Here is a 27,434-nt window from a genome sequence, read left to right as displayed (position 1 = left end):
TATTTAACACTGTCGAAAATCAATCGTATGTCGGACCATTACCCGCCGTGCATTATTATTCACCTGAAAATATGAAGACAGAAATACGCGAACGCTTTCTTGCATGGCACACCGAAATGATGCAAAAGAAAGTAATATTCGATTTTCAACGCGAGATTGTGCGTTGTTGCCGTACCGTTGATATTCTTCGACAAGTGTGTATAGCATTTAGAAAAATTTTCATCGACCGCGGTAATGTATGTCCATTTGAAGAATGCACGACTATTGCCTCGACGTGTATGACGGTTTTACGCGAAAATGAAATAGGAGTTATTCCTCGCGGTGGATATAGGAAAACGAATAATCATTCACGTAAAGCTCTGAAATGGTTAATATGGATGGAGCGTGAACTAGACCATCCGATAAACCACGCGGGGCGTGGGCAAGAATATCGCACGATTGATGGAACGCTCGTTGACGGATATTATGAAACGTCGGTGAAAGCGACGACACAGCGCTACGTTCTACAGTTCCACGGCTGTTTTTGGCACGGGTGTGCGACTTGCTTCCCGATAAATCGTGATAAGTCTCTTTCGTCGGCTACAGAACGTGGTGACACGATCGCGATACGAACGAACTCTCGCAATCACGTGGCGACTTCGACAACGGGGATACTTAGTGACGGAAAAATGGGAGTGTGCCTTCGATCGAAAAATGAGGGATAATCGCGAAATGCGTGAATTTCTCGAGAGTCATCCGATGGTGGAAATAGCACCGCTCGATCCTCGTGACGCATTTTTCGGTGGACGTACGGGAAATATTGCGACCCTTTACAAAGTCACGGGTGCTGAGAAAATACGTTACGTGGACGTATGTTCTTTGTACCCGTATGTATTAAAGACGGGAGCTTTTCCTATCGGCCATCCGGATATTTATATCGGCGATGAATGCTCCGCTTTAATCGGATCAGCTCCGAATTATAATTTTGACTCGGTCGAAGGCCTCGTACGTTGTACGCTACTTCCACCACGCGATTTATTTCACACGTTACTCCCGTATCGAGCGCACGGAAAATTGTTATTCGCCTTATGTCGCAGTTGCTACGAAACATTATCACAGACGGCATGTACGTACAAGCGTCCTAGCAAACGCGAATTCGAGGGTACGTGGGTGTCCTGCGAATTACGCAAGGCCGTCGAAAAGGGTTATCTCGTGACAAAAGTAAATGAAATTTGGCAATATAATGAAATTAGTCGATACAATCGCGAAACACGTCAGAGCGGATTGTTCGCTAAATATATAAACTCATTTTTGCAGCTTAAACAGGAAACAAGTGGGTGGCCGAGCGAATGCGGGGATGACGACGACGCTAAAGAGCGATACCTACGGGAGTAGGAGGAAACCGAAGATATCGTTCTCGATAAGCATAACATCGCACGGAATCCCGGTTTACGCTCGGTCGCAGGGCTTTGCTTAAATTCATTTTGAGGAAAATTCGGCCAGCGTTCCAATTTGCCAAATACCGAGGTCGTTAAAACGCAACAGCGTTTACTTATCACGATTTAATGACATTATTAACAAGTCCCGAACACGAGATATCCGATATATTACCTGTAAACGACGAGGTACTATATGTTTCGTGGCCTCACCGATAACTAACGTCGTGATAGCCGCATACACAACTGCACAGGCACGACTAAAATTGTATGAATATCTGGAACGTTTAGATCGTCGTGTATTATATTACGATACCGATTCTTGCATTTACGTAAGCACAGGAAATCCGAATGAGTACGAACCGAGTACAGGCAATTTTCTAGGCGATATGACCGACGAACTCGAAAGCTACGGTCATGGTAGCTACATCGAAGAGTTTGTGTCCGGCGGTCCGAAATTTTACGCCTACATTGTGCGAACACCAGACGGACGTATACATGAAACTTGCAAAGTTAAAGGTATAACTCTGAATTACGAGAACTCGCGACGTGTTAATTTTAATAGTATTAAAAAATTGTTATTAGAGCGAGAAAAAACACGAGAAAAAGAAGATGACGAAGAAGAAGAAGAAGATGAGACATCGATAAATCTGCGTTTTAGCGCCATTCGACGCACTGCGTTTCATGAAATTGTAACGCGGAACGAGACGAAAATATGGGTACCAGTATTAGTAAAACGTAGATTTATCAATAACCGTTATTCAGTTCCACACGATTATTTACCATCAGAATAATATTCTTTTCTCTCGTATTTTTCCAGTCTTCCGTCTTTCTTTTCAAATAGATCACAAATATTTTTTACATTTATTAGGTAAGCAATTGGAAATATTGTAATAGTAAATCGTATTTGTATATAGTATTAGTAATAAGTTTGTAATAATTGTAAAATAAAATTAAAATTTATGAAACGTCCTTCTCCCGCAATTTTAAGTGTAATAAGTTAATGATCGATTAATCGCACATTTATTTTGTAAAATTTTTCTTCGCGAGAAACATGTTTAAAACATTTTGAACTTTATGTATATACTTATAATAACTATATTGACTTTTGTGAAATCACCATGAATAAATGTGTCTTTTTTTTAATTTAAATTATCCAGTATTTTCTTTCCACTCTTTCCCTTTTTCCTTTTAACAGCGAAACATTCTCGTAAAGCTCTATTGTAATCTTCAACCGTGGGATAATTTTGTTATTTTTTTCATCACGCCGTCACTGATCTTTGTTTCTATTGTTTAAGTTTTAAGTGCTTCATTATCACTAATAATAATATCGCTACCAGATATAAGGTGTGACACTGTCTTATCTAATCGAAAACCAGCGGGGAGTGGAGGGGGTTAGTTTGACGGGCCATATCTGACAGCGTCAGTGACCGAGTGGTGGGGGTACGACGCCAGTGGTCGAGTGGTGGGGGGTCGGCGCCAGTGGTTGAGTGGTGGGGGTTTGTTTTGACTCCCTATAGCTGACATACTACTACTCATATATCATCACAAAATATTTATAACGACTATTTTAATAAACTAAGCATTTATATATATATTACAATTTATTGTTTTAGAAATTTATCAAGTTTGTAGGCTAAAAATTAAAGGTACAAGGTATATTGGATTTAAATTAGATAATAACAAAAAAGAACTTTAAAAAACGTAATAATGATAATGATTGTAACTCGGACTCGGATATTGAATTAACGAAAGATAGTAACGATGTTACTATCTCCTCCACGTATAATTAATTATTTCTTTTATTGTATTCTATACACCAATAATTTTTATATAAAAGAAACACGCAGAAATTTTTGGATGATGTTTTTGCATTATTAAATTATTTATTTTTGTATTACACACACATATATAGGTATATCTACACAAAATATTTATAGCGACTCTTTTAATAAACCAAACATTTATATATATATTCCAATTTATTGTTTTAGAAAGTTATAAAGCATGTAAGGCTTTGTAGGCTGAAAGCCATGAAGGCAGAAAATACATCCGATTTAATTCAGATAATAACAAAAGAAAAATAAAAACTGGACGTAATTATGATAGTGACTCTAGCTAATCGGATATTGAATCAACGATGTTACCATCTCCACCTAGTATTAATCATTTCTTTTATTGCTTTCTTTTAAAAATATTGCTTTATTATAAAAATTATATTTCTTTTATTTTGTTTTATGACAACAAGAATGACAAATGAAAAATAAAAATTTTCTTTTCTTAAATGACAAATGACAAGAATGACAAATAAAATATAAAAATTTTTATTTTATATGTGAAAATCATGGCACATTATTTTGCGGAAAATTATTTTAGTATGATCCGTTTGTATTTTGAAAATGAGGGAAACGTAGCTGCTGCGGTTAGGGAATATCAACGAATATATCCAAACGAGCGACACCCAAACGCAAATGTGATCCTTGGAACAGTGAGACGTTTACATGAAACTGGCAACGTTATGCCTCTACAACTGGAAGGACGCCCTCGTATAAGAAATCCAGAAATGGAAGAAAATGTGATAGCGCAAGTCGAAGCCAATCCTCGAACAAGTACGAGAGTGATCGGGAGAGAATTGGGAATTTCGCACGTTCTTGTTCATAGAATTTTAAAAGAAGAAAAAATACATCCATACTATTTTGTTCGAGTGCAGCAATTGCTTCCTCGTGACTATCCTCTACGTCAAAGGTTTTCACGAAATTTTTTAGATGCAGTGAGACAAAATCCACTATTTCCTCGTCGAATACTGTGGACTGACGAATGTACTTTTACACAAGATGGAATATTTAACACTCATAATTATCATTATTATAGTGTTGAAAATCCTTTTTTGACCTGGGATAATAAATCTCAATATCGGTTTAAAATCAATGTTTGGGCCGGCTTGATCGATGATAAGTTAATAATTTACATGAAAAATTTTAATTTTTGATTTTTTTCGGTTTCATTTCTGATCTTTCGATTTTTCTCTTCTGATTGGAGCTTTATGCATTTATTTTTGGTTTAATTTTTAGCTTCTTTATATGATGCTTTCAGTCTTCTTTTACATTTCGTTTTTTTTTTGCTTCTACTTTTGTAACTAATTAAAATTTTTATGAAGTCATAATAATGTCTATTTATGACAAATCTCAAATAATTATTTTTAGATTGGACCAGTATTTTTACCGGAAAGGATAAACGGTCTCAATTACATGGAATTTTTGCGCGATGAGTTGCCAAATTTACTTTTCCCTCCTGCTGCTATCGACGATATGCCGTTATTTCGACGCAACATCATTTTTATGCATGATGAATGTCCAGCACATTATGCAGGTTACAAATGCTATAAATTAATTTAAAAAATTATTAAAATTATTATTATTATTATTAGAATTTACAACTATTAATATTACAAAAAATATAGGAAAAAGGCTCTAATAGTAAAACTATATGTAAGGTAAAGAACAGGCTAATTAAGAGCCGAGCGCGGTAAGAAAGGCGCAAATATTTCGATTAGTATAGATTTATTTAGTACGTTTCGGTCCATATTAATATTACTTTGCAATGTTTTTTGTATCATAAAGTAACTTCTGATAATTTCTTTTGCTTTTTAATAGACACATGATGCTTTACTATTATTTTAATGTTTGTATTTTCGCAAAATTTAATTTTAAAGAAATTTAATTTAATTTAATTTATTTAATTTTTTTATTTTAATTTTTCCGTCTTAATAAAACTGAATAAAAATCAATACTAATTTTATAAAATATTACTGTTTTAATTAAATAGCACCTGTACGGCAATATTTAAATAATACATATGGAGATAATTGGATGGGTCCTTTTTGGAAATGGCCCCCAAGATTGGAATCCCTGTGATTTTTTCTTGTGGGGTGCACAAAAAGAAAAAATATATTTTAATCGCGTAGAAACGCAGGACGAATTGGAGGAGCAAATTCAAATAGCGTTTAATAATGTACAATGACACCACATTCGACATGCCACAGAAAGTGTCATAAATAGAGCAAATAAATGTTTGAAAGCTAATGGTGGACACTTTGAGCACTTGTTATAAGAAAGCAAATGTTTTATCGCTTTATAATAAATAAATTTATTTATTATTGAATTTTTTCTTACTTTGTCTGATAGACAAATCTTTGTAAGTCCTATAGCGGTAAAAATTTTTTCGGTAATCGGCAGTTCTGTTCAGAGTTCTGGTAGCCGCCTGAAGAGTTCTATCGATAATTATTAGCACTTGAAGCTGTAGGCTGCGAAATAAAAAAGTTCTCGCTAGTTGAAGATACAAATTCGAAAATTTTCTAAGTCCCGACAAAATGGAAATATTTCTCGGTAACCGACAGTTCTATTGAAAATTTTGGTAGCCTTCCGAAGAATTTTATCGATAATTATTAGCATTAGAAGCATTTTTAAATTTTTAATAACAGGGGGCCAACTTCACGCATTCTCCGTCGCTGACTTTCTCTTGTACCTCCGCGCTTATTGACTGATTACAATGATGAATTACGGCGAAACTATTCACCGCATCGAAAAATAGTATTAGACATTTCTTCTTGGATTTTCATTCTCTATCGCATGGTGCTAAGCAAATCCGATGCTTTTGTAACACCCTGTATATTACAATTTATTGTTTTAGAAATTTATCAAACTTGCAGGATAAAAGCCAAAAGGGCAGAAGATACATTGGATTCAACTTCAGATAATAACAAAAGATAAATAAAAAAAGGCGTAATTATGACAGCTAGTTCAGCTTGAAATTGGACATTGAATCAACGATGTTACCATCTCCACCAAATATCATTAATCATTTTGTTTATTGCTTCTTGTGCATCAATCATTTTTAAATAAAAAAAACAACAATTTTTAAATGATGTTTTTACATGATTAAATTATTTTTGTATTGCACACACACACACACACACACACACACACATATATGTATGTATATATATATATATTTACACAATATTTTTATAACGAATCTTTTAATAAACTAAACATTTACATATTTATTACATTTTGTTTTAAATAGTTATGAAGTTTGTAGGCCAAATGCCAAAAAGGCATAAGATACTGTTAAGTTTTCTGAATCTCGCGCTTTTATTTTTCTCTGTAATGATAATCGATAAATGAATCGAAGTCATTCGAATTTAGTCGATATAAAGGACTGCGCACGTAGTCTCTTGTTCATTACATATGATAATTTTTTATTCTGTATGAAAAATAAAGTTTTCTTTTAAAGTCGAAGTACGTTTTGAATCCCGGGTTGATCTTATATTATAATAGGTTATGGGCCCAGTATACTCATATCAATAAAGTGAATACTGTTGGCGTGAAGTCATAAAAGACAGACAATTGACGCAGTGGAAGCGTGGTTATCATAACCTAAATTAACGTACGTACGAGCGCATCAAGTCAAGCGTGGTACATTTAGATTGTGTGGATTTACAATGACGGATTGACATAGCATCGGTTGGAAAATTCGAGGGAAAAAACTATCACCAGTGGAAGTTCCAGATGTGCTGTGCCTTACGAGCAAAAGGCCTCTTCGAGATTGTCAAAGAAATCGAGGCAAGACCGCCCCAGGAAGGGGACATGCAGAAGAAGTGGATAAAGGACGATGCGTATGCCATGTTCCTGTTGACATCGGCGATGGATTACTCCCAGATTACGCTTATCGAAAATTGTCAATCGTCTAAGCAAATTATGGATAAGTTAGATGCGATTTACGAACAAAAGACCGAAATGAATAAAATGATAGCGCACGAAAGATTTTCTCAGTATAAAATGAGTTCAAATGATTCGATAGCACAGCATATTGCAAAGATTGAAAATCTCGCGCAACAGATTAGAGATACGGGTGAAGGTATAAGCGATATAGCGATAATGACTAAAATATTAGGTAGCTTGCCCCCAAAATTTAAAAGTCTTCGCCAAGCGTGGTTGTCATTAGATGAGACAAAACAAACAATTCAAAATTTAACATCGCGTTTATTAGATGAAGATACGAGTCTAAGTACATCCGATAGTACTGAAGTCGCTCTTGCTACTTCATCAAATGTAGATAAATCCGTTACTCAAAAAGGGAATAAACAGCGGTCAAAATTAGATAAGTCAAAAATAATTTGTTATAAATGTCAAAAAAAAAGGACATTTTGCTAAAGAATGTCGTGGAGAAAGAAAGTTTAGAAATCAGGAGCAACAAAACACACAGCATAAACCGCATCAAAATTCTCAGCAGGGAAATTATTCTGCATTTAACGTACAACAAACTAATGTAAACAAGACATAGTCTATCTTAGAAAATGAGATATGGATTTTTGATAGTGGTGCTACCTCACACATGACATATCGTCGTGAATTACTCTTTGATTTTCAAGAAATAAATGATAATAATTTCGTTGTTCTAGGTAATGGCCAAGAATTAGCTATAAAAGGAAAAGGCAACGTCAAAATAATGAAGCTTGTTAACAATAAATGGTTTGATGCGGTCATTGTTGATGCTTTGTACGTTCCAAATTTAAATAAGAATTTATTCTCAGGAGTAATTACAAAGAAAGGTATGAAAATTGTTAAAGAAGGTATTTATGCGGACATCTTTGAAAATAATATGCTTACCGCTTCTGCAATACGTAAAGAAAATAATTTATATCATATGCAGTTTCAGACAGTTGTTGTGCAAGAAGCAAATGTAGTGACAAAGGAAAGCCTGCGCAGATGGCATGAGAGATTGGGTCACTTGAATATAAAATCTATTAAAGTTATGGTTTCAAAGAATTTAATTAGTGGCATAGAATTAACAGATGTAGAAAAATTTTTCTGTGAATCCTGTATGTATGGAAAACAGCATAAGTTATCTTTTGCTCCATCTAAGCATATTAAAGCAAAACCTGGAGAATTGATTTATAGTGATCTCTGCGGGCCAATGTTTGTACTATCTGTGCAAGATGCAAAATATTTTGTATTGTTCAAAGATGATTTGTCAGGATACAGAGTAGTTTTCTTCATCAAACATAAAAATGATACTCTAGAATGTTTTAAGGAATTTAATAGACTAGCAAAAAATAAGTTCGGTAATTCTGTAAAAATTTTACATGTTAATAATGGCAGCGAATATTGTAACGAAGATTTTAGGGCTTACCTTTCACAATGTGGAATAATATTAGAGACTACTGCTCCCTCAACTCCTGAACAAAATGGAAGAGCAGAGCGCGATATGCGAACGATTGTAGAAAGTGCCCGTTCGATGTTGTATGCGAAAGATGTTCCGTTATATTTATGGGCTGAAGCTGTAAACACAGCTGTCTACATATTGAACAGGACTGCAACATCACAAGAAATTCTACGCCCTACGAGCTTTGGACTGGGAAGAAACCTTCTCTGGATCATATTAGGACGTTTGGATGTGAAACATTTTTACACATTCCCAAGGAACAACGAAACAAACTTGCAGCTTAAAGCAAGAAGTTGATGCTGGTCTGCTTTGACACTGACTAGGTACTATTAAAGACCGATGGTCTTACGGGAGTTAGTGTGACTGGAAAAAGAGCGCTGTGTACTAGCGCCCTCTCAGTAATATTGCGGCCGGAGTGAGAAATAGTAACTAAATCTAATTGTAAGAGATGATAAAATAATACATGTATATAGTAACACGAGAAATGCAATTTAAAAAAAAATTATTTTAGAGTATATATATGTATTGTGACGTTGCCGTCACGACGCGCGTCCCACCAGCCGAACGCGCGGGGCAAGGGCCGAGCGGCCGCGCCACGCGAGAGAAAGAGAGCACGAGAGCCACCGATTTTCCCCGGAGAGACGGCTTGCGATATCGAGATCGCATGTATTAATTCGCGTTTATTTTTATTTTTTTTGTCGTACACGGAGCGTTGTCGAGAGGAAAGAGCGAAATAATACCGACCACTAAGAAAGGACCTAAAAACCATCCGAAACAACCGTATTTACAAAAATTGGCATTTGGCTGACTCAAGGGCACGGCCGTTACAGCGCGGATCACGCCGATCCTCAAAACAGGGCAATGACGTACATCGCAGGGGCGAGGAAGTCACCCCGGATCCACGAGGACGGATCTGAGCGAGCTACCGTTCGGAAGGACCGAAAAGTAATCTCGGACAACCCTCCGGATATTACAAGACCCGAGGACCGGCGAAGCCGCCAAGAAAGCGGCGTAATTAACGCCGAAAACATTTATCGCGAATTATCGAAAAGGGCGCTGTGGCCCTAAGTGCAGCCGTGCGTAAATCGCGCGACGGCGATAAGTCGTGCGACACGACAATTGGGTGGGCGTCCGTGCAACCCCTTTCGCGCAGGATTGCGTCCTGATATCGATTCGGGGCAGTAGATCCGACACTCTTATGTTGCCTGTCCTGCGCGTCGCGTGCCCGCTCCCGTCAGCTGATATCGAGGCCAAAAAGATATCCCGAAGTACCGAGGACGAAGAGGTGCCCCGACAGAGAGAATTATATCTGTATTTATTATAAATCTGTATTTATTAAAAAAGTTTGTATATTTAGTGAAAAAGAAAGTATTACATAAATAATAGTTTCTTTTTCAATAAATTTATATGATATTAAATACAATACAATAATACTAAATTTAACAATAACACATTTTTAGATAATGAACAACTAATCAATGAGGACACTGTGATAACACTTGATTACGAATCAGAAAAAAGACCTGCAAGTACCATGTCCACCTACAGCAGTGTAAGCAGCATACAATTTTCGGAAGCAAGTACGAGTTCTAGCTCTAAAAGTTTACCTATATTTAAGGCTATCAAAAAAATTGTACCGGAAATGGACAAATTTGCTAAACGTAAAAAGATTAAAGATGATCTAATTGAACGTGAATTGGCGGAAGCAAGTTCTGAAATTTCTACGGCTGTGAAAACAATTTCATCACAATTGTGTGATCAAAGACGTAAACCTGATGGATATATGTCCGCTTTAGAAGAAGGATTAAACCACGTTCCTGCTAAAAATAAGACTCAATGTCTTATAGAAGTACTTCAAATAATTCAAAAGTATGAAGAAAGATTCTAAAAGTATATAAGTTAATAATTATGTTTTAATATTTATTGCCAAAGTTTTTTTTATATTTTAAATTTATTTAAAAAGGCAATACTGTGATACTCAAGATTTTTTGTTTTTTGCTTTTAATATTTTATAATTTATGTTATAATTAGAAAATCTATTTTTCTAATCTTACCAAAGTTTTTCTATAATATACATTATTGCTTAAGTTTTGCCAAGTGTTCTTTGTATAAAATGTTAAAATATTTTGCGAAAAAAATATTTTTAATTTTATGGGCTACTTTTGATTTTTTTATTTTATCAGAAAAGATGTAAGATTGTTTTTTAAAAAATGATTGCAACCAAAGTATTCTTTTATACATTTCTTTATTTTAAGTTTTTAAATACTTATTTATATTACATGTGTCTTTAAAAATGTATTATATAAAAGTATATTTTATGAATAATATTGCTATTTTATTAAAAAAATATATATATGTTATACTTTGAAATGATTTATATTTTTTAATTAATAAAAGACTTACTAAAAAAGCTTTATTTAAAATTTTTATTTATAAAAAAAATCTGTATTTATTATTGTTAATAAGGACAACATTATAGTTATACAAAAACATTTATGCAATAAAAAGTTATAAGTTTTATGAAATGAATTAAATAATATATTAAAATATTCGTTATATACTAAAGTTACATACATTTACTATATTTGTTCCCATTGCCACGAAATACTTCCTTCTTCAGAAACAAAGTATTGAGTCAAAATTTCACGTTGTCTAATGGCAGCCGCTGTACCAACGTTAGCACCGATTCGTCCTAAAGGATTGAAGAAATTTCCATTTTCTCTTACTAAATTTCGCCAACTTCCTAGTATTAGTTCACCATTGTCATCTTCGTAATCCACTATTCCTTCATATAAATATTGATTGTTTGCTGTGTTAGTAGTTATAATGTAATTATGCAAACAAGTTACTGCTTGAATAATTTTTTCTATAGTACTCAATTTAAGAGCTAATGGTTTTTCTAAAATGCGCCATCGTGAAACAAGAATTCCAAAAGTATTTTCAACTATCCGACGTGCTCTTGATAATCGGTAGTTATATATTCTTTGGTCATTATTTCATAAATTCCTTTTTGCAAATGGGCGCATTAAATATGTTTTTAGTGGGAAACCTTCATCCCCAACAAGACATAATGGTAGTAAACAATTCGTGTTAGGCAAAGCACGAGCTTTGGTATAAACAATGTATTGTTTTCAAATGCTTCTTTCATTGTGGTGTTTCATCAAATTCCAGCATCGTTAAGAGAACCTAAAACAAAAAAATATTTTTACAGATATCTTGACAGATCTTGTTTTTGTGAAGTAGTAGTCTTGTAATAACATATACCGTAATCTCCAATATCCACCCAAATAAATCGATAATGAGCATCTGCAATGGCCATTAATATAAGACTGAAATGACTTTTGTAGTTATGAAAAGCACTGCCTGAATTAGGTGGAGCTTGAATTCGACAGTGCTTTCCATCAATAGCACCAATACAATTTGGAAAATTCCAAATTGTATTAAATTCTTCTGCAATTCTAATCCATTCATTTTCTTCTTGTGGACACCGAAGATATATAGGTTGCAATATTTTCCATATGGCATTACATACTTCAGGAATTATTTGATATAAAGTTGATTTGCCTATTCGAAAAAATAAGGATGTAGTGGCCACGCTATCACCATGAGCTAGAAAACTGAAAATAATTTGAAAATTATAAAATTTCATAATTTACAAAATAAATAAAATATAAATAAATCAACTATTAATTATTATTACAATAAAGTAGTCATTAAACTTACCTCAACGTTACAGCAAGACGTACTTCTGTGGGCAATGGTTCTCTCCGACTTCTTTTTTTTAACATTGGTTTTAAAAGATCATGTAGATAATTAAATTGTTGAACTGACATTCTCGTAAAATTAAAAAATCCCTCATGATCATTTCTTTTAAAATACATAAACAATTTTTGGTGAGCGCCAAGTTCATGTCTGATATTTGTATAAAGATGAGGTTTTACCCACCATCTTCTCACTTTTCTACGCCTTCTTTTTAATAATAATCGCATTTTTATTATTTGTGTCCAAATTAATAAACAATTTGAATAAATTCCCAAAGTTGTTACATCCATTATTATAATTTCACCATTTAATAATGCGACTTGCGACTTAATTGTAGAATGGCATGTCGTAATTATATCCGACATACAACATCCGACTAGCAACTAGCGACATCCAACTGCGACATACGACGTATTGTATACTAGGCTTTAGCCACTCTAACGTCGTCGCGAGCTTTTTGGTGTAACTTTAGATTAGAGGTGTTCGCGAGGGCTCTGCCCGACCTTTGGTGCTTTAGAGTTTGCGAGCGATCGACGTTAAGTGGCGAGAGCCTCCGAGACCGTCAGTCCGTGGATTAAAGTACGCGTTATTATCGTCTCTCCGGGATTCGGTCGGGCTTACATATCGCGACTGTGCGTTGTCGCGTCTTAGTACAATTGTGTCGTGCGTTTGAATGAATGTCGTTGTAGCGTGAGGATTTCGTCGCGGAATTATTTATCGATCCGATTGAAAAGCGTATGGAAAGAGAGTTCGCGTAACGTAGTTACGATAGCGAGAATAAATAATATTCGCGACCATCGGCGAGAGAGAGAGAGTGAGCGTGAGAAAGATCACGCGAGAGCGCGAACGCGAGAGGAGAGAGAGAGAGAGAGATATCGGCCACGGGCCGTCGGAAGGATATCGAATGGCGCCGCGCGAGATTATCTCGTGATTATTGTTAACCGTCAGTTTCGTTAGAGATTACCGTCTTCTTATTGTTAGTTTGATTACGCGTGAATATTATTAGTCTATTATTTTCTGATTATGTTTTTGTAAGTCTCAGTTATCGTTAGTAATACTCGAAGCGAGGACTTCGTATTCTTTTCGCATCGGAATACGCTATTTTCCCCTCATTTTTGTATTAATTGTTAATTCGTATATTCATTTATAATTCTTTATATTTCTTTATATTTCTTTATATTTCTCTATATTTCTCTTTACAATAAATTTCTGTTATCAATAGTATTAATTAACTCCAGTCGTTTATTTCGTGTCTCGTCTCGCCCCGTAACTTGTAAATCCTGCGTTTAATATCCGCGATTTTAATATTCTCGAATTTATTGGTTTCGCGGCAACACCACCCTGCCCCTCTACCGTTAGGAGAGCTGACCGGCCCGTAGCGGGTTTTCGGCCAAGATTTCGCGTCGGATTATTTCGCGGATTGACGCGCGAAAGATCGCGTCTGGCGCTTTAAGCATCGTTAATAATAATTACGGCCCTTGTCTCCGCCGCGGTACGCGCGGAGCGACCGACACCTTAGCTCACGCGCGCGAATTAATTACCACACATATCTGTCTCGTTTTTGTAGACGACACGGCTCCCCTCTTCCAGTTTGCCGCGCGCGAATCGGAAGGAAAATGTCGTCGCAGTATATACGAGTATATACGAAATATTTATATATATACATATATATATTGTAACGTGACGCCTTTTGAGCGCCGTCACAAGGGTAATAGCTTGACCGGGGGGGGGGGAGCCGTCCTGGGGTTGCTTCTCGCACCCTGAGAGGTAGCGACCTTAAAGCGATAAAATTATATTTTATTTTTTATTTTTGTTTGTATAATATTTCCTGCGTTACCGTATTGAGCGAACGTGATTTGAAATAACCGTGAAACAACTAACTAAGTGGAGGATCCCTCAACGAAATGTGCGGCAAGATTCCGGAGATCCAAGGAGGAAACTACCGTAAACGGATACCGTGCCGAAGGTCATGTATCGAGTTCCCGTCGCTACCGCCATCCCGAGATATTATCTAAACTATAAACTGTTCTAGAGATCTGCTGGAAGCGCTAAAGGATACCGAGAGGCCCCCTCATGCTGCAGAGTGAGGGGAGGGCCCTATGTCAGCCCATAAACACCTGCGGGGAGGATTGGATGACGGCCCGGCCAGCCTGCCAATTCAAACCCCGGAAATCAAGAATGATGAGGTGATACCGCCACGATACCGGAAAGAGCGGGAAGCGAGTCTCCGAAAATCACGGTTACAAGGACGAGGGCGCCGAGGGACCGATGGGCGGATCCCGGCAGCCTCACGGCGACCGAATATCGATAGGATGCGCGGGAAATCGGCGCGGAACTCGAGGGACCATAGACATAAGAATACCTAGACGGAACGCAATACTGCGGGGGTGAAGCACAAAGGGTGAAGGGAATGAAATGTCTATTGACACGGATATGAGGCACCTAAGATGGCGACGGCGGATAATTTCACGGAATGTTATCGTTGTGAATGTGTATAATGTCTCAACACAGATGTCTATACAAATCTGTGTGTCTCGATTAACGTCGTGCAACGTGAAAATAGACGCTAAATCTGAGGCATTTAAAATGGACGCAACCGTAGACCTCTCACCCCTCAGGAACTACTCCCCGCGTCTAAAAGGGTACTTTACGTTCCGTCCAGGTATTCTTACGTCCATGCGAGGGACCTAAGGACTCTCTCTCGTCACTTCTGTCTGGCGAATCGAACGAGTGGGAAGGACTCCAGGACGACAGCCGATCAGCCCTGCGAAATTATTGTAAGCCGCCACTCGGGTAATTCGTGAATAGTAATTGTTCCCGGTCCAGCTAGTGTCGTATATTGCCGTGCCGTGGGTTAAAGTCTGTCAAGTAAAATCGACAGCTTTATACCGAATTTCCGTTTAGCGGAGCATAGTTGCTCCAGAAAATTGTTACCGCGATACTGGCTCATACCGGGTACCGCGAAAGTGTCCCTCTCAGGGAAGTTGCCGCCGACAGTCGTCATAAATTAAGACTCGTAAATTATCTTGTATTGTACCGTATCGTATAGTATCGTTGCTTTTGATGGAATTATAAGATCGCGTTAAATAACATCGGAATTTGTGCGTGGTCGCTCTCTGCGAGTTACCATTACCGTATCGATTGCGTGGCACTCGGCGAGAGTCGTACATATAGCGCGAAATTACCGTTTGTTCCATTTCGTAAAGATTCCGTAAATACCGCCTCATACAGTCCGTTCGAGTGACCTTCGTGGCAAATAACGTTATATATAATCGTGGTGAGCCATTGGGTACTCCTCCTAAATACCATAATTACCGTTCATCAATATTCCGACATTTCGATATATCGATTGTGAAGACTGTAGTCTCGCGCGCGTGAGGAATGTTGCGACCACATTCCGGAGTTTTGTATATCGTGCTTATCTCCTCGCACCTATTGTTCAATATCGTAGCTATTTTCGAATCGAATAAGTTCGTATATCGCGTGTAGGTCATATAACGAGTATTGTTCCCGATCGTAATTTAATCTTTGTATAACTTCACCATTATTACCGTACCAACTGTATATGTCCTGTCCCTGTTATATATTAAATATATTTGTGACTGAATTATTAAAACTTGTGTGTCGAATAATTCCCCCATCCTCTCCAGAATCTATCACTTGCATTACCAAAGAACCGCGACCCTCTGCCATATACTGGGCTAGGCACAGCCGGACACTTATCTAAAGCTTCTTAAGCTATTCTCGTTACCGTGGCGCGAGAAATCGCGCCTGGAGCCCATTTATTAACATAGAGTTTATGTCGTGAAGTACCGCATTACCGGTGACTCCCTATTTCGTTACCGTATCGCCTACCTACTCTTCGATAGATATCGCTTCCGGGATATTGCACGTCGCTTCTCGAGATCGGCGTTCTCGAGAGAGGCAACGGCGTCGCAATATAATTATTAAAATATATCGTACATGTATATATTTCGAAATGACGATGTTTCTTTTCAAATAATAAAAACATTTATTCACAGTATTTTTTAAAAAGAAAAATTTAGCTCTTAAATTTATAATATATACAATATACACACATTTTCCACGTCATTTCAGATATTATATATATATTATTATACACATTATTATGGAAATGACATATAGGAAATGTAACAAATTTAAAAGCCAAATTTCTCTCTCTCTCTTTCTCTTTATTTTCTTCTTTTCTTCTTTCATATCTCGTAAACAAGCATTGAAATCTCTCCCGAGGTTTAATATTACTTATTTTACTTTTCTGGCTTGTTTTATTTATGTGACAAATGGCTTTTGTTTGTATTAAATTTTTTATATTTTCTATTTGATATTTTTGAATGTAATTTTATTAGATTAATAAGATTTTTGCGATTAAAATGACATCAATTATAACATAAATTGGATAATTTTTCACTGAACAAGTAATTCAAATTACATATTTAATTAAAAATTATCCGATTTATGTCGTGTTTGGTGTCATTTTAATCGCTATTTTTAATTAGATATGTAATTAAAATTTTAATCGCTTAAAATTATAAGATTATTATATATATAAAATTATAAAAAAATTATATCGCAAAAATATAAAAAATTTAGTACAAACAAAAGCCATTTGTCACATAAATAAAACAAGCCAGAAAAGTAAAATAAGAAATATTAAACCTCGAGAGAGATTTCAATGCTTGTTTACGACATATGAAAGAAGAAAAGAAGAAAAAGAGAAAGAAAGAGAGAGAGAGAGAGAGAGAGAGAGAGAGAGAGAGAGAGAGAAATTTGGCTTTTAAATTTGTTACATTTCCTATATGTCATTTCAAAAATAATGTGTATAATATTATATATATATATATATGTATATATATATATACAATATATATATATATGTATATATGATATATGTATAATATGATTTGGTAAGGGTAAACTGGGTAAACTGTTCTTATTTGTTATCCTCTGTACAGATCAAACCGGTCGGTAATGTCATCATCCTCCAATTACCTCCGGGCCCACCGAGCCCACTTGGTAGACACGAAAATTTACCCAGGGCTGTCGATCTTTACTCGTACCTCGTCAGTGGCTATGATAAGAATTCTACAAACTATCGTCTATATGACATTGAGACCAAGAAAATAAAGGTGTCACGCAATGTCATATTTAATGAAAATGCAGCAGTACCAAAAGAAAGGGAGAATACTGCAAAGATAATTTTTGAGAGTGGTACAGATGAAGCTCAATGTGAACCACCTGGAAGAAACCCTGACAGAAATATAAATTTTCAAGAAGAAAATCAACTGGAAGACCCACAGCAACAAGACGTCCTCGATGAAGAGAATTCTGCCATGGAATATAATCTGCGTTCCAGAGATATAATTAGGCGACCACAGCGTTATGAGGCACATTATGCAGATATCCAAATTCCAGAGAGTTATAAAGAAGCGATAACCAGTTGCAAAGATAAAGAATGGCGCGAAGCCATCCAAGAAGAAATTAACGCGCTTACAAGAAACAAAACGTGGGAAGAAACTCCTCTTCCACAGGGAAAAGAAGCAATAAGTTCTCGTTGGATTTTCAATATAAAACAAAAACCTAACGGCGAAATCACTCGCTTTAAAGCAAGACTCTGTGCGAAAGGATTTGCTCAGAAAGAGGGCATCGATTTCACTGACACTTTTTCACCGACAGTGAGATATGATTCAATTAGGATTCTGCTAGCAATTACGGTACAACGAGAATATGAAATCATGCAATTTGATGTAAAAACTGCATTCTTGAACGGCGAACTAAAAGAAGATGTATATATGCTACCGCCAGAAGGAATAGCAGTTAAATCTGGCATGGTATACAAACTTAACTATATGGCCTTAAAGCCTCCCGCTGCTGGAATCAGCGTTTTGATGCTTTTCTAAAGGACATTGGATTTATACAGAGTGATGCAGATAAATGTGTCTACCAAGGAACCTTCAATAAGTCCAAAATATTACTCGCCCTGTACGTCGGTGATGGACTAATAATGGGAAGTGACAAAAAAATTCTTCAGAATATTATATCAAAACTGAAGACAAGCTTTGAAATCACAGCAAGCACTGTAGGCTGTTTTGTCGGTATGGAGATAAGACATGACAAAAACAAAGGCTCTATATTAGTCAATCAGAAAAACTATAATACATTAGGCAAATAATTAAGAAATTCAATATGGAAGACGCAAAAACGGTTTCTACACCAGCTGATATTCATGTGCATTTATCCTTGGACAGCAACAATGGAACAAGAATCCGAGAAAAGCAGAAAGTTCCATACAGAGAAGCCGTTGGTAGTTTGATGTTCGCTGCAATTGTATCCAGATCAGACATTGCATTTTCAGTGGGAGTTGCAAGTAGATACCTTGATAAATATGATGAAACTCACTGGAAAATGCAGTAAAAAAGATATTAAAATATCTTAAAGAAACGGAACATTATGGAATAATGTACACAAAAACTGATGCACCAAACATATTAAAAGGATACTCGGACTCTGATTTTGCTAGCGATACGGATACAAGAAGATCAACCACAGGCTACATCTTTAAACTGAGTAATAGACCGGTAACTTGGAATAGTCAACCTCAATCGACAGTATCCCTGTCGACAACAGAAGCAGAGTATATTGCTGCTTCCTGTGCAGCAAGAGAAGCTGTATGGATACGTCAACTACTACGAGATGTAAGGAAATCGTTGGATGAACCGATACCACTCTTTATTGACAATCAAAGTGCCATCAAGTTGATACGTAATGCTGAGTTCCATAAGCGTACCAAACATGTGGACATTCGTTACCATTATATACGCGAAAAATTAATTTGTGGCGACATAGACGTTCATTATGTTTGTAGTAAGAATCAACTTGCGGATATTTTAACAAAGGCAATCCCTCGTAATCAATTTCGATTCCTATGTACAGAAATCGGCGTAACAAGCATTTAAATGTAATTAACGAGCAATATGTATGTGATTGTTTATATGCAAACTTTATTAGAAAGAGCACTCAATTAGTGGGAGTGTTAAGTTTTCTGAATCTCGCGCTTTTATTTTTCTCTGTAATGGTAATCGATAAATGAATCGAAGTCATTCGAATTTAGTCGATATAAAGGACTGCGCACGTAGTCTCTTGTTCATTACATATGAATATAATTTTTTGTTCTGTACGAAAAATAAAGTTTTCTTTTAAAGTCGAAGTACGTTTTGAATCCCGGGTTGATCTTATATTATAATAGATACATCGGATTTGAATTCAGATAATAACAAAGAAAAATAAAAAGAAACGTAATTATGATAGTGATTCTAGTTAAAGGGGCATTGAATCAACGATGTTACCATCTCCACCAAGTATTAATCATTTCTATTATTGCTTTCTTTTATTGCTTTCTATGCATTAATAATATTTAAATAAAAAAAAACACGCAAAAATCTTTTGATTTTTTGATGTATTAGCATCAATTAATTATTTTTGTATTACACACACACACACACACACACACACACACATATATATATATATATGTCTACACAATATATTTATAACAATTATTTTAATAAACTAAACATTTATATATATTACAATTTACTTTCTAAAAACTTATCAAGCTTGTAGGCTAAAAGCCAAAAAGGCACAAGATATATCGAATTTAAATTCAGATAATAACAAAAGAAAAAGAAAATAAAACGTAATTATGATAATGATTCTAATTCGGAATCGGATATTGAATCAACGTTGTATCTCCATCAAATATAATTAATTATTTCTTTTTTTTATTCTATGCATCAATATTTTTATAAAAAGAAACACGCAAAAATTTTTACATGTTTTTGCATTATTAAATTATTTATTTTTGTATTACACACATATATATATATATATATATATATCGGGTGTTAAAAAAGTGGCGGATACGCTGTATAGGGGTGAATTCCTGAGGTTATTTGGAGACGATTTTTCCTCAACGAAAATGTATATAACACCGTGTATATATATATATCTACACAAAATATTTATAGCGACTCTTTTAATAAACCAAACATTTTATATATATATTCCAATTTATTGTTTTAGAAAGTTATAAAGCATGTAAGGCTTTGTAGGCTGAAAGCCATGAAGGCAGAAAATACATCAGATTTAATTCAGATAATAACAGAAGAAAAATAAAAAATTACGTAATTATGATAGTGACTCTAGCTAATCGGATATTGAATCAACTATGTTACCATCTCCACCTAGTATTAATCATTTCTTTTATTGCTTTCTTTTATTTTATTGCTTTCTATGCATTAATATTTTTTAAATAAAAGAAACGCGCAAAATTTTTGGATGATGTATTAGCATCATTAAATTATTTTTGTATTACACACACACACACAGAGCCGCACACACACAGAGAGACACACAGACACACACACACGCACACGCACACACACACGCACGCGCACACACACACACACACACACACACACACACACACACACACACACACATACATATCATCACAAAATATTTATAACGACTATTTTAATAAACTAAACATTTATATATATTACAATATATTGTTTTAGAAATTTATCAAGCTTGTAGACTGAAAGCCAAAAGGGCAAAAGATACATCGGATTTAAATTCAGATAATAACAAAAGATAAATAAAAAAAACTTTATTATGATAGTTGTTATGACTTGGAATTGGACATTGAATCAAGGATGTTACCATCTCCAACAAATATGATTAATCATTTCTTTTATTGCTTTTTATGAATCAATATTTTTTAATTAAAATAAACATTTATAAATTTTTGGATGATGTTTTCACATCATTAAATTATATTTGTATTACACACATACATATATAGATCTTTACAAAATGTTTATAACGCTCTTTTAATAAACCAAATATTTATATATATATTCCAATTTATTGTTTTAGAAAGTTATAAAGCATGCATGGCTTTGTAGGCTGAAAGCCATGAAGGCAGAAAATACATTCGATTTAATTCAGATAATACAAAAGAAAATTTTTTAAATCGTTATTATGATAACAATTCTAGCTTGAAATCAGACATTCAATCAACAATGTTACCATTTCCACCAAGTATAATTAATCATTTCTTTTATTGCTCTATGTATAAATATTTTTTTAATAAAAAAACAAATTTTTGAAGGATGCTTTTGCATTATTAAATTATTTTATACGTTATATGTGAAAAAGTATATTTTTTGTTTTTGAAGACTTAAAATATAACAATATATTTTCTTTTCTATATTTAGAAGAGTATTTTGACCCAGAAATCCTTGGACCAGCAGGCAAGTTTTTATTTATTATTTCAATGTGTGATTTATAATGTAAAAAATTATTATATTAATACTCGTTAATCTTTTAGATAAAAATCCCACAATTGAGAAAGAAAACACAAATTTTGATAAGAGTTATACACAAAAAAGTACATTCCACAGACATTTTATTTAATAATTGTTTGCAATTGTTTACATATATGCATATTACATCATGCATAATCAAAGACTTTCATTTATCATTTTAATATCTTACCTATATTTCAGATATGAGATGCAATAACTATTTAAATAACAATGTAACAAAAAACACATGTGCAATCTTTAATTTTAAAGAAAAGTGTTCTAACAAACAAAATCTTACATCAGGCAAGTTTTTGTTATTGTATTATTTCAATGTATTATAATTTCTATAATAATTTAAGTGTTAATATTTATTAATTTTTTAGATCAAATCACTTCAAAAGACAATTCTAGAAAAAGAAATACATATTTTGGAAAGAGATATGACTCTTTAAATAATGACGTACCTGGACCTAATACAAATAATGTATATTCTTCTAATATACAACAAAGATATTCGCAAAAAGGTACACGTTTGTGATCATTTTTGTTTATAGTTACATAAATGTTTATTAATAACAGTTAATAACAAATATATGTATATAAAAGCCGATTTCTTATATAATTTTTTCAATTTTCATAAATAACTTTACTGTTAAATTATTTTTAATCAAAGTTTGTTATGCATGCAGTTTGTTATAATTATATTTTGTATATAATATGTTATTTTTGGATATATGAATGTTCATACTATTTACTTTTAATCAAATATATTCTCTATCGTGCGCGGTTATACTATTGATTAAATATATGCGTGTATTATTTAATACATTAACAAATCATTTTATACGTGAACATGATAGACATCATACAAGTTCTAATTGCAGATAAAGAAACTGATAATAATGCATAAATTCGCACATGCTGCCCTATTCATAAAAATAATGGTACGTGTTTACAGTATTAATAAAGTAACTTTAATACATTTTAATAAATTGCTTTTACATTGTAACCAGTTTTAGTTGTATTTGTTATAACTTTTGTTTTGATCTTCTTTTTTAGATGAAAAATTCCAAAGAGTATTTAAAAAATTATTTTTTATTAGAGAAATCACGAAAGAATGCTGCAAAGAACTAAAAGTTACAATTATAGAAAAAGGAAATGTAAATGTAACAGATGGGAATAAGCCTACATTTTTAAGTGCATTCAATTTTCCTTTCCGAAATATACAAGAATTGGAAGAAGTAGAACAATATCTTCAAGAACGAAATCGTTTTCAATCCACTGTATGTTCCCTATATTTTTGTTTTGATTCAAGTTTTTATAACCTACTTTAATTATGCATTATAAATTAAATATTGCTTTTATTATAAATTAAATTAAATATTGCCTGCATATTGCTTACATATTTTTTAGGTACAAGAACTGTCCAAAAGAAGAAAGAACTACTCCATATGATTTCATAAAACGATGTTTGTCACTGTTCTTCACAAATAGATTTGCTGAACAATACAGCTGGTATGGTGCCAAAAAAAGCAAATTTTTGAAAAATTACATTTAGCAAATGTGTTGCTAGGTAAGTCACAGTTAAGTCAAAATATATAAAATATAAATATAAAGTGCTAAGGCACAAATTGATCGAGTATCATTATATCAGTTCTGAAAAATAACATTTATATATTAAATTATTAAAATAAAACATTAACACAATAAAAAATTACTATTAAAGTTACTAAAAAGTTACTAATGTTATAAAAAAATATAAAACATGTATAAGTGTTTGCAAGTGTATGCAAACACTTATACATCGATATGCGGAATAAGCTTCTTTTTTCAACATTCCGTATAGATGTCTCAACACTCTCAGAACGATTTGGTCGTTTACTTAAGGGAACAAATACAAAATTGACATATACGGGATTTAATAAATTAAATCGGTTCATCAAAGTACACAAAAAAGACACGTTACATAGATACTTCCATAATAATGTCGTGTACAAAATATCGTGTGCTTATTGTGACACATCCTCTGTTGGACAAACTAAAGATTTTTAAAAGATTTTTAAAAACCAAATTAAGTGAGCACCAAAATCATAAACACAAATACACATACGATACAGCAATCAGTGATTACTGATCACAAATTGCTTAATCAAGATTTTGTTAACCGGAATATTGTTGAGACATTGGATGAGGAACTCAATTTATAGAAAAGACTATTGTCAGAAATGTTTTATATTAAACGACAAAAAAACAGTATTAATTTATATATATTAATGTATATATATATATATATATATATATATATATATATATATATATAGTGACACGGAATGTCTAGACCATATTTATGTCCCTATTATCAAAAGTTTACCAAAAATATAATAATGTTTGGTCACAAGATTCCCCCCCCCCCAATGTTTATTTAACGATAAACATCTAACTTGTTATATAATGTCAAAGTTATATTTTGAATTACTCGCGATGGATATTTTGACAAGTACGGATCGGTCGCGTGCTCCCTCGTATGCCTTTGCGCTCTCTTGATAAGTACCTCTCGAGAATTAAGTTCACTCTTTTGTCTCAGCTTTAGTTTTTTAACACTTGTTTTCATAGTGATTTGTGGTGCACATACGACACACATCCATTTTCTATACGGCTGTAACCGATCAGAGGCGCCTCGTAGAGAGAATGGTGTTTGGTGTTTCGTGGGATACCGCGTATTTCGGTCGCACGATTGGCACTTGCTAATTATTGTATGTATCTGTTTCATGTAGTCACTGAGAATGACCCGAAGAGGGGTCGAAACGTTTGGTTTTTGAATTAATAAAATCTTTCTTGTGTTTAAGACAAATGTTTATTGTTCGCGCTTTGACCCGTATCCGCTCTCTATAGCCGGTTTTTATTTTTATATTTTAACGTTATTAGAGTTTGTTTACTAATTTTTCTTTCATAAAATTTCTACCGAAAAAATTCTTCAGCATCAAAATTGTACGAAGACTCTTGATGCTCGTGACAGCAAGCAAAAGCAAAAGGGATATTGTCTGAATACAAGCAGTATTTTTAATCAAAATAATAACGAGAGTTTCAACGCTATTATCATTTGGAAGTTTGCGCCGAAGACATCGTTTAACGGCTCTTTTACAATAAAAACTGCTGCTAACATTGCCACAATATTATTTAATGATGGACATACAAGATACAAGTCTGATGAATGTTCTGGAGATATTAGGCGTGAGGATATGCGAAACTTTCCCCATGTTCCTATTTTATTGCTGCCAGTACTGAAAATATATAATATACGTAACGTAAACTATAAATTTTCAGTACGGGCAGTAATATCGGAACATGCCCTTTGTATCAATATTGTACAATGGACACGAAACGTACCATTATGGCCGAGTGTCACGCGTGAGAAAACACGCACGAGAAGCGTTTGCAAGCTAACAGAGGTAAAAACAACAATGCCAACGAAAACTCGAATGCTGAAAAGCTGTTATATGGTTCAGGAATAGCTGATTAGAAATAAGTTAATTAATTTAATTTTTTATTTTCGAATGAATGACTACTGAAACTTTAAACGCATTTTTCTCAAAAAGGACTTTTTTAACCGCATTCACAATAGATCTAAAAAATTGTGCATCCGATTACTATAATTAAGGTCGCAATAATTGCGACCTTAATTATAAATTTGTTCACAAAATCCATCTCTTTTTTACCCGATGTAGGATTTTTTTTATTACTTCCTTTTAATTTTTTTATCAATGAAAGGGCTTTATTTTTTCGTCTATTTATTTTCAAAGGTTTGCCATTTTGCCATTTTTTCATAATTTTATTTTTTTTCTACGTCAGGTAATAGTCGTTGGTATATAGTTCATAAATATTTTGGATTTTCATTTCAGATGAACTGTATGGCTGAAATGCTGTCAACGCGACCACCAACTTTTTTTTTGGAACGCTGACTTTCGAGCTCTGGACAGTGAATATATGAGCTCCAAATTAATTAGAAAAGATTATTTCTATTTTTTTAATACATTTAATAAAATATTCAGAAAGTTACAGAAAGATTCGTTGTACAGTTTCTTTGAAAAAAATTTCTAAAAACACCTTTACTTTTTGAGTGGTTACCCTGGTGTCCCCCTTAATAGTGAGAAAATATTTTTTATTTCTTATTTATTGTAATAAATAACCATCGATAATTTCTTTTTATTATTTATTGAATCATTAATCAATAATTTATATAGATTTATATAGACTATATAGATTTGTAACTTTAATATAGTGAAAAAATATTATTTCTCATTTGCTTGTATTACTTTAAAGGCGCTCTATCACACAATTATGTTATTATCATAGCATCATTATATTGCATTACTATAACAAAGTTTTCTTCCTTTATTACGATTACGTGTTTACCTTATCTATAATAGCCGTTTGAATATAAATTGTATCCAGGAAATCATGCCTGAAAGCCATCGCATTGTCAATATTTCTTTTATAAAATAAAATCTACAGAATATTTAATAATTATGCGCGAGGAATAGAGTGCAATTTAAAGATTGGAAACTCATAAAATCTCGTCAGCGTGAGTTAATGACTCAATTCTTCAAATTCCAAATGTGTAATTATGAAGCCAACATCTGATCAGGAGTGGAATTACGTGCACAATCGAATTCGATCAGTCGACTTCTAATGCGTTTCTGCTCTACAGTTTTCTTAGTTCATGCTTATTTATCATTGGATTTTTGAGAAGAAAACTGTAGAGCAGAAACGCATTAGAAGTCGACTGATCGAATTCGATTGTGCACGTAATTCCACTCCTAAACCTACAGAGCCGAAAACATTAAATATTAATAAGGCTGCTGTAACAGGAACTATTAAGGCCTGTGTCCACGATACTAGAAATCGGTCCGAGTTCTCGATTCAAGTTCTCGAATAGAAATAGTTGTACTTTGACGACTCTAGATGGCTTATAGTCGAATATATAAAAAAATAAAGAAAAAATTATTAAAAGTTATAAAAATTACATTTCTATTATCCAATGTCACGTTCACCAACATTTATTAGCTATTTATAAAGTAATAATGTTGACAACAAGAAATTAAATTGATATAAACCTAGCAACTAGTATGGAAAAATGGGACGCGACGCATTTTTTCATCCGAGCTTTCTATTCGAGTTTTGCATCCAAGTTCGGTGTGTTCACGATCCGAGTTTTAGTAACTTTTTCTCGGTCCGAGAACTCGGACCTAATTCTCGGATCGTGGACACAGGATTTTACAGTTGGAATTGGTTTTATCCTTCTGGAAGAGAGCTATGTGCAGCCATGAATATTCCATGCATGTCCGATAAAACTTATATTAAATATCGAAAAAATTTAATCAATGGTTTTAAGAAAACAACCGTGGAAAATATAAAAATGACTAGCAAAGTTGAAAAGCAACTCGATCTCGAAAGAAAAGAAACAATAAACTGTATTCAGTATATAACTGTTATAGCGGACAATAATTGGATGAAGACATCAATGCCTACGATTCTCTTTCCGGCGTTGATGTTACAATTGGTTACTGCACAAAAAAGATTCCTTCGTCGGTGTCCGCAATAAATTTTGCACGATATGTAATGTAGTGTAGTGGAACAAAAC

At 34.0% G+C, this 27,434-nt stretch overlaps 2 protein-coding genes across 5 annotated transcripts in view; one reads left to right on the top strand and one right to left on the bottom strand.

The window, feature by feature from the left end:
• LOC145937124 (uncharacterized) overlaps nt 1-27,434 on the bottom strand; it is a 153,867-nt gene that overhangs the window by 89,347 nt on the left and 37,086 nt on the right. The window contains exon 6 of one of the 4 annotated variants that reach the window (XM_083040004.1): nt 12,780-12,801. The exons of the other annotated variants lie outside the window; for them this stretch is intronic. Within the exon in view, the coding sequence (XP_082896130.1) occupies nt 12,788-12,801 (14 nt within the window). The 3' untranslated portion in view covers nt 12,780-12,787. Of the gene's footprint in view, nt 1-12,779; nt 12,802-27,434 lie in introns of those variants that run through there. 4 annotated transcript variants of the gene reach the window in all.
• On the top strand, nt 735-2,299 carry LOC145937081 (uncharacterized). Its single transcript, XM_083039910.1, has 2 exons — nt 735-1,200; nt 1,297-2,299. The coding sequence occupies exons 1-2, from the start codon at nt 739-741 to the stop codon at nt 1,372-1,374; spliced, it is 540 nt and encodes a 179-aa protein (XP_082896036.1). The 5' UTR covers nt 735-738; the 3' UTR covers nt 1,375-2,299.

This window comes from Prenolepis imparis, unplaced genomic scaffold, assembly GCF_030444845.1.
Source record: "Prenolepis imparis isolate NDT839.2.m4 unplaced genomic scaffold, iyPreImpa1.0 SCAF_1, whole genome shotgun sequence".
Taxonomy (NCBI): Eukaryota; Metazoa; Arthropoda; class Insecta; order Hymenoptera; family Formicidae; genus Prenolepis; species Prenolepis imparis.
Note: the sequence above shows the minus strand (reverse complement) of the source record. Positions and strands in the feature narration are given on the sequence as shown.